The 8157-nt window shown below is 36.1% G+C and overlaps 3 protein-coding genes across 4 annotated transcripts in view; 1 reads left to right on the top strand and 2 right to left on the bottom strand.

The window, feature by feature from the left end:
* The window catches only part of LOC100746572 (unconventional myosin-IXb), a 95514-nt gene extending 89800 nt beyond the window's left edge, over positions 1 to 5714 (bottom strand). The window contains exons 1-2 of the mRNA XM_024367255.2: positions 5031 to 5714; positions 4813 to 4942 (exon numbers count right to left, since the gene is read on the bottom strand). The gene's annotated coding sequence lies outside the window, so the exon portion shown is untranslated. The remainder of the gene's footprint in view (positions 1 to 4812; positions 4943 to 5030) is intronic.
* Positions 5715 to 5793: 79 nt separating this feature from the next.
* On the top strand, positions 5794 to 6790 carry LOC100746453 (N-alpha-acetyltransferase 38-B, NatC auxiliary subunit). The gene is made up of 2 exons (XM_003488996.4): positions 5794 to 6079; positions 6342 to 6790. Exons 1-2 carry the CDS (start codon positions 6017 to 6019, stop codon positions 6582 to 6584), a joined length of 306 nt encoding a protein of 101 aa, XP_003489044.1. The 5' UTR covers positions 5794 to 6016; the 3' UTR covers positions 6585 to 6790.
* Positions 6293 to 8010, bottom strand: LOC100746695. Of its 2 annotated transcripts, XR_002946562.2 has the most exons (6): positions 7722 to 8010; positions 7442 to 7644; positions 7219 to 7342; positions 6945 to 7146; positions 6762 to 6872; positions 6293 to 6673 (listed from the first exon to the last, which is right to left on the bottom strand). XR_002946562.2 is itself a non-coding variant. In XM_003489081.3 (5 exons), the coding sequence occupies exons 1-5, from the start codon at positions 7773 to 7775 to the stop codon at positions 6817 to 6819; spliced, it is 639 nt and encodes a 212-aa protein (XP_003489129.1). In that variant the 5' UTR covers positions 7776 to 8010; the 3' UTR covers positions 6720 to 6816. The 2 variants fall into 2 exon arrangements, 1 of the variants encoding a protein (XP_003489129.1); XM_003489081.3 differs by lacking the exon at positions 6293 to 6673 and having other exon boundaries at positions 6720 to 6872.
* Positions 8011 to 8157: the final 147 nt, after the last annotated feature.

Below are 8157 nucleotides of genomic sequence, written 5' to 3'. Positions count from 1 at the left end.
CCCCAACCGCCGCACCGTCTTCTTCGAAGACTTAATAATCTTAATGAATTTGAGAAATTCGAGCAGTGATCTCGAAGATAAGTATGTACTTGGACGGATCTTCCTCTCTGGCTACGTTGGAATTTCTGAAGAACACCGAGAAAGGATCGTAGATGCGATGACTGAATCACGCAACTAGAACGTGAACAAGAAGAAAACGCGTTAAATCTCGTTATATCGCTCGTTTTATTCTCCTCTGCGCCATGAGATTACGTCCGATTTTACATTCAGTTTTAGTTTCTGACTTCTAAATGCAACGTTTGAACTCCGTGATTCTGTCTTCTCTGGACGAATCGAGTCCATCGCTACTCCTCAAGCTTTATGCCTCAATTTCCGTCTCTGTCCCTCGTTTAATCTCGTCCCCTTGATCGTCCTCTTTACCCTCGCTCCCTTTCGTTCCATGGCTCCTTCTTTTTGTCTTCCGCGTGCTCTGTCTCTGCTCCCTGTCCACCTTCGCTCTTGTATTCTTCCTCTTCGACTTCGATGCTCATAAGGGGAAGGGGGAGGATCGTTGCGTCCGCCTCGCTTCTGTCGCGCGACGATGCATCACGGGGCCCTCTAATGAAAGCCTTTTCTCCGACTGCCAATTAACCCCCACGCGACACCGGCCAAACGGAAGAAAATAGCGGACCGACGCGACGCGTGCACCTATACAATCGATCGCTTCTGCCGCGCCACCGTGTTTAATTGTACGTCGTACGTCGTATCCCGATGTTTTCTGTCCCTCTGATCTCCCTTTAAAACATATTCAAAGATCATGAGCCGAGAATAAACGGAGGAATCCATATGAACAAACTTCTCTTCCATATTTAACCTCGTGATTCGCGTTCTTCGCGTACTTTAAATCTTACAAATGTATCTTGAATACATTTTAAGACTACAAAACGATGTATAAGTAATAAATGTAGGTAGATAAATAGATTTCATCAAACTGATTTAAATAACTCGCTGCGTTTTATGGGACTTGTATCCAGACCGATTAAACGAAGGTTAAAAAAAAAACAAATAACCAGAATGTACGCACGTGCTTAACAACAAAGTACTTAACAGTACACGTTCCCTTCGCATGATTCTCCAAGAATTACAACTTACGGTTATTCACCGTCTTTCTGATATCTGATAAAAAAGAACAACGAAGGAAACAGCGTGACGTGATCGTAAGACTGCTTGTAATACTTTCAGGAGAGCGCGAAAATTACGCTAACACCGGCTAGAAGCCAGCGGCGGAACACGTTCCATCGATGTATGTACGTACATCGTAACATTACCTTCATCAGATAAACGAAATTCTTCGTCGAGAAATAAATAAAAAGAGAAAAAGAAAAAAGGAAGAAAGAAAACGGCGGAGAGGAGAATCTTAACACGAACGTGAAAAATCAGAGGGCAGAAATTCATCTTTCGCGAGACGTCCAACACCCGGGACACTAATCCGACGATAAATACGCTCAGTCACGGGTTAAGGGAAGCGGGTACGTGATTGACAAGTCAAACGAGTTTCGCGCGATCCACCGACCACGATCGATCATCGCGACTATCCGCGCAGATCTCTCGATCGTCTCCAGAAAAAATCCACGCGACGCCTTCTCTTCTACCCCGTGTCTGCTCGACTAACCCCCACCGTCCATGTGGGACGTTGCAACGTGTAACAAATAACGTTAACGATGCGAATCGCAGACTAAGATCACACGCCGCCGCCGATTATTAATTGTTTTCATTCGTCAAACGGAACTTCACCCGAAATTACTGCCTTGAGATTCGATAAATCCACGATTATCAGATATAAATATAGACATAGAGGTGAAAAGATGTGAATATTGAATCGATTATTCGAAATCGGAGGAATGACGAGGGGCTAGGTAAAAAAGTAAAAAAGACCTGTGGGGGAAAAACGAGAGAGAGAGTGAGAAAAAGATGCGTAGAGCGCTAATTAACAAAAGGGGAAAAAATAATTGTCCCTTGGTTCGTCGATATCTCTCCACTTGCTAAGAATAATTACACTCGACAAGGGACCCTAGCTTGTGTCGCGTGTATGAATAAAAGAGGACGGCCAACAAGGTGCCGGGAGACCGTTTAACTTTGTGTTTGGGACCGCCTACCCGACGCCCAGCCTTAGGGGACACGATTGCGCCTCGCCACTTTCTAATTTACCATCGAGTTTCGCCAGCTGACAACGCGCAATTTCTCCATGCAACACATCGACCCTGTGCAGTCTCGGAACTTGACAATTTTCAAGCTGGGAAGCTTCATTTGGTTTCGCCCCTTAATAAGGAATTCTCGAAGAAAGTATCTTTTTATCCTTGCTAAGTTATGCTTAATATCTTCATTTCCTCCATTCAACAGTTCTTAAAATCTTCTCTGCCTTCTAAACTTCAAACTATGTCCCTCGTGATTCATCAAGGACTCTCTCTCTCTCTCTCTCTCTCTCTCTCTCTCTCTCTCTCTCTCTCTCTCTCTCTCTCTCTCTCTCTCTCTCTCTCTCTCTCTCTCTCTCTCTCTCTCTCTCTCTCTCTCTCTCTCTCTCTCTCTCTCTCTCTCTCTCTCTCTCTCTCTCTCTCTCTCTCTCTCTCTCTCTCTCTCTCTCTCTCTCTCTCTCTCTCTCTCTCTCTCTCTCTCTCTCTCTCTCTCTCTCTCTCTCTCTCTCTCTCTCTCTCTCTCTCTCTCTCTCTCTCTCTCTCTCTCTCTCTCTCTCTCTCTCTCTCTCTCTCTCTCTCTCTCTCTCTCTCTCTCTCTCTCTCTCTCTCTCTCTCTCTCTCTCTCTCTCTCTCTCTCTCTCTCTCTCTCTCTCTCTCTCTCTCTCTCTCTCTCTCTCTCTCTCTCTCTCTCTCTCTCTCTCTCTCTCTCTCTCTCTCTCTCTCTCTCTCTCTCTCTCTCTCTCTCTCTCTCTCTCTCTCTCTCTCTCTCTCTCCCTCTCTCTCTGAAAATAATTAGTCTGAATAGAAAATCAGATGATTATCTATGTAAAGATAAATTTAAAGATAAATAAAGAAATGCAATAGAAATGAATGTATATAATCTCCGACTTCTTTGATTTGACGAATAGAATTGTCATGGTCCTGCCGAAGAAGAACATCGCGTTGAAGTTCGACAAAGTACGAGGAACACCCGTTATATAAATCTGGTCACTGGATCGGCTTAAACGCTCCTCGGGGCGAACTTTTACGAGACACGCATTCGTTATCCATTAGGGTAAGTATAGCACGTGTGGTGGGTTCTGGCCGGTGTTACCAGAGCCGAGTATACGATATTCATGCTCTCGCAAGCCATTCCGGCTGGCGCGTGTAAACGGCGGGCATAATTGAATTATCATTCGAACCGCATGAAAGACAGCTAAAGCCCAGCCCCGGTAATGAGCGAAATAAGCGTAACGCCCGCTCGGCAACGCGGTTTCAAAATAACCCCGGTATATTTAGGCAACAATGGGCCCCGATAAAAGCTGGTACGATAATTCCCCACGGCCTCAACCACACCTCCACTTTTCGCCGAATTATCAACGCTCGATGACGAAACAGCATTACTGAAATTAATACATAATTAATTCTAATACACGGCTAAGGCGAAGCAAACATCCAATCCTTTTGTTTTCTTTATATTGATGTCGATTTCGATACTCTTGAATATTCTACATAGTGATAATTATCATTAGATTCACGAAAAAAAGAAAGAAAAACTTTATATACAAGTAGGTACTATATGTTCCTAGATTTTACAAATTCTGAGAAAATACATCACGCAAATAATTGAAATAGTTTCTGTTTTTATCTGTCTCGATGGGTATGTAATATTCAGATAAGCCAATTCCCATGGTATTTTATTAATGGAAGTTTAATTGCACGTGGTGATGCTAATTAATAATCCTCTCCTCGACCTCCAATAAATCAAGTCAATTTTCAGTTTGATTAATTTCACCAGCCGCCGTCCAAGTTAATTTCTTGAAAATAATCGGTATAACATTTAATTAAGAGTTTCACACAAATGTAGCGTAACGATCGAGAATTCCATGCGCTGAAGCTCGTTCGAAGAGTACCGTAGAATACTTGTTTGTTTACTACAGCGATAAATAATCTGTTTAAAAAAACAACAATTTATGAAAAGAATCACGTTATGAATCTTAGGTTATGTGAAACTTCTAAGGAATATGAAGCAAAATAAGTACGTTGAAAATCATTCTCATCGTACAAGAACAAAGTTCAAATCAAATAATAAAAAGTTACTTTTTCATATAAGAGGAATGAACGTAGTCAGTTTCTCTCAGCTAAAAAAATTCCTAAACCCCTCTTGGTAGCCTCTTCTCACAGATGTTTGAATCAAGATTACAACATTCTTGCTTTTTCTCGTTCCCCGGGTGAAGATTAAAATCTGGACCGGCAAGAGCAGTTGGACCACCGCCATTTTTTTTACCGTGTAACATTATACCGCGGGTCATTTCCATTCAACGAACACATGGCACACGAAACTTGCGAGAGAAACACTTATATATACATACATACGTGTAAAAAGAATATATCGAGTAAGAAAGAACAGAACCGCTATCAAACGATCAGGAAATTCTGAAAATGTTAACGCGTTGACACAGGCCAACTTCGTTTCTGCCATATTTTTTTTTTCTTTTGACAAATAAATCATTTGAAAAATAATTATTGCCTCAGGAAATTAATAGGAATTATTTTCCTTTGATTTAAGAAACTGTTCATATCGTATGTACTCTTCTATGACACAGAAAAAGAACTAAACTTACTTTAACTGTATCGTATATTAAAGCTACAAATTACGTACAAATTGCCGCAACACGTTGTCCGCATATTTCATCTGACGACACAGAAATCAAGAGGACGTTTAACCGTTCGTTACACCGACGCACGTAACCTGCTCTAGCATTTAAACGAGGATGTTACAAACACTGCTCCTAAATAACATACACGGGAACTAGTAATGCTTAATGGAACAAAATCAAATCAAAGAAGTAAATTTTATAACTATAAAATTATACATACCTAACCCATAATAAAATTCCAACTCTTGTTGTTGCAAGTGTGATACGCCAATTGATGCATACAACTATTTATTGACATCACAGGTCAACTAACTAGAAATAACACACAGTATTTATTTCATAGAATATTATATTTATATTTGCTTGTGACAGTATTTCGCCATTCCAAATAAAAGTTATAAACTAATAAGGAACGTCAGTTTTCACATACCTTGCTTTTTGTAAATGCAAAAAAAGCATGTCAGATGGCGTCATTTGAAACAATTCCGCGCGCATTTTTAATTAAACAATACTGGAGAATAGAAATGATTCCCTTTCGTTATTGCAACTCCAAATTTATAATTTTAAATTATTAAATAAAATTAACTTATTCTGTTTAATTTATGGCTTCCTAAGATATTTCTCTGTATTTATAAAAAGCATCCTTTACAAAATTATTACTATTCTAAAAATGACTATAATTTCAATACATATTTAATCTTCGATTAAACGGAGGTATTATCGCCATCTATGTGTACTCGTTTCAGTATTAAAGAAAGTAAACTATTTTGAGAAAGTTTATAAAAATCATTATTCATATATGAAAGTATAAAATGACTAATATAAATTCGAAAATAAATATAGTTAGTAAGGGAATTGATTAAAACCTGATTAAGTCTTGCAAAATTTATCGACTGAGAGCAGACAAGACATAGACGATAATAATAAAATGGTAAGAGGGCTGTAGAGACGCTGAAATGTGTGAGACAAAAATCTGTTGGGTGTCATATCTATCCTATACCTCGTTTATGATTTAATGTGGACTGTTTACATTGTGAATATCTGAAGAATTTGAGTTTTATATGTCTCAGAAATTTATAGAAATATAAGAACATCAGGAAAGAGATTTTATTTTTTTTTAGTAGTTTTGTGAGAGGTGTATACATTGACAAGTTGAATTAATATCCTTCTACTTGAAGCAATAATTAAACAAATAAGAAAATAGACATGAAAGAAGGGCATAACGTGTCTAATATAACAAATGATGATTATATTCACGAAAATGGAGAGGTAACTTCGTAATTGCATATTTCATACAATATTTTAGAATAAAAACATTATTATCATAAATAGCTTTGTAGTATAGGTTACAAGTCTTGTTTAAGAGGTTACATTTGTGTTTACTTAAAAAGTATTTAACCTTCCATGTCTGACAGTAATATTTCATTGTTTAACATGTTTCTACTGTTGTATATAATTATCATATTAATAGTAACATATATGTGCTGTGAATTAAGTTAGTATGAGTTTATTGTTTATGCACTTATAATAGGCTGTTAATACAGAGGAATCTCCAGCAAAGCAAAAATTACGTGGATGGCTAAATCGAAACTTAAGAATAAAAATGACAGATGGGCGTATTTTAATAGGTGCATTCTTATGTACTGACCGTGATGCCAATGTGATTTTAGGATCATGTTCAGAATTTTTGTCAGAGGATCATACAGAAGCAAGAACTCTTGGTTTAGTAATGATACCTGGTAGACATATTGTAACAATACATCTTGATGCTTGATGAGCAATTGTTTTGTTTAAAACTAGCTATAGAAAATTTATTGTCCTCTATTTTTTCGAATTATATAGAATTTTATTATCTCTGTATTTCTAAAAATATACTCAGTAATGTGAATAAGATTACTAAAGAAGAAAGTAAGATGTGTATATAATTTATTTTCAACATGTTGCTACTTACTGTACAAAAACTTAAACATAAACTATAAACTGTAAACAAAAAATATTTCATCAAACTAGATGAATTCATTTGGTTTCTCTTTATCTGCGGATTCATTATTTATTTTACTGGCTGTAAAGAAAATGTAATAAAATTAAAAAGAATCAATTTATTTAATAGTAGCACTAATTTCATTATACCTACAATTTTGTATACATTCTTTTTGTACACCACAGTATTCTTGTTCAAGTATCATAATATGATTAACTTCTTCCTTTATAATCCTTAATGCATCATCTATTCTCTGAGTAAGAGTGAAAGACAAATTATCCAATCCTGACAAGTAACTTAATTCTGAAGCAGCTACTGCCATTTTATGAACATATTCAATATATCCTGTTAATTTCTACAAAAACATATTAAGAATATTTTTAATAAATCTAATATCCCTATATAAATTTATTTTATCTTTTCTTACAGTTAAGATTTCTTTTTTACTTTGTACTTGTGACCTTAGTTCAACTATCATGTCCCAATGTGAATCACTAACATTAAACTCTAAGGTTTCCCTTGAAAGGGTAATTAATTCACATAACAATTCCCTGCAAAATATTTTTATGTGATTTTGATATAACAAAAGGGTTTGTCACACTTCAATAAAGTTACTTAATCCTTTTTATTTTACATGAAGATTTACTTACTTGTATTCTTTACTTGTTTTCATTATGGCTGTATATGTAACAGTTAATGATTGAGTTGCACTGTTAACAGCATCTATAGTTGATTGTTGTATCATATATTCAGGAGTTAATTTTTTTATATCAACAGGTTCAAATTGTAATTTATCATTTTCTGTGGGTTTATTAGTTTCTGGTTGGTTTACAAATGTAAAGCTAGTAGCATACTGCATAATAAAAAGAAGTATTAACAAAGATAAGATATAAGAAAATTAGAATGTTTTTAACTAATTCAGGATTTTACCATAACAGGACTAGCTCTTTTCAATAATACACGCAGAAGTTGACGCAACGACATGACATTAATAAATAAATGTTCCTTTTCACAAAGTCATTAAAGTCAGGGTTAAGATACGTGATTGTTTTGAATAACACCAACCAAATAATTAATACATCATGAAAAATGAATTTTTGATTCACGTATTTAAAATTGTAACATACATATTTTATTTGCATAAAAATCCGTCAAAAAATAGACGTTAATACCAAAGCAACTTGTATTTATTTCCGAACTATATGTAATATTTTCTCACGACTGTGGTACGATCTAGCGACATGACACTAAATCAAATATAATCACAGCTTTCAAATTTTAAAGATATGCGGAAAGAATCTTAATATATATTTCTTAAAAGAGTGGAAATACAATTAAGTACGATATTTCATAGCCTTTTATTATA

This window comes from Bombus impatiens, unplaced genomic scaffold, assembly GCF_000188095.3.
Source record: "Bombus impatiens unplaced genomic scaffold, BIMP_2.2 scf_0317, whole genome shotgun sequence".
NCBI classification, from domain to species: Eukaryota; Metazoa; Arthropoda; class Insecta; order Hymenoptera; family Apidae; genus Bombus; species Bombus impatiens.
The sequence above is the reverse complement of the archived record's forward strand: the minus strand, read 5'-3'. Positions and strand labels throughout refer to the sequence as shown.

Coding starts and splice junctions, on each gene's coding strand:
- LOC100746453 (XM_003488996.4), top strand. CDS start 6,017: ATGAAAGAAGGGCATAACGTGTCTAATATAACAAATGATGATTATATT. Junction 6,080..6,341: donor ATATTCACGAAAATGGAGAG/GTAACTTCGTAA, acceptor CACTTATAATAG/GCTGTTAATACAGAGGAATC.
- LOC100746695 (XM_003489081.3), bottom strand. CDS start 7,775: ATGTCGTTGCGTCAACTTCTGCGTGTATTATTGAAAAGAGCTAGTCCT. Junction 7,645..7,721: donor AAAGAGCTAGTCCTGTTATG/GTAAAATCCTGA, acceptor TTTATTATGCAG/TATGCTACTAGCTTTACATT. Junction 7,147..7,218: donor GTAAAAAAGAAATCTTAACT/GTAAGAAAAGAT, acceptor ATGTTTTTGTAG/AAATTAACAGGATATATTGA.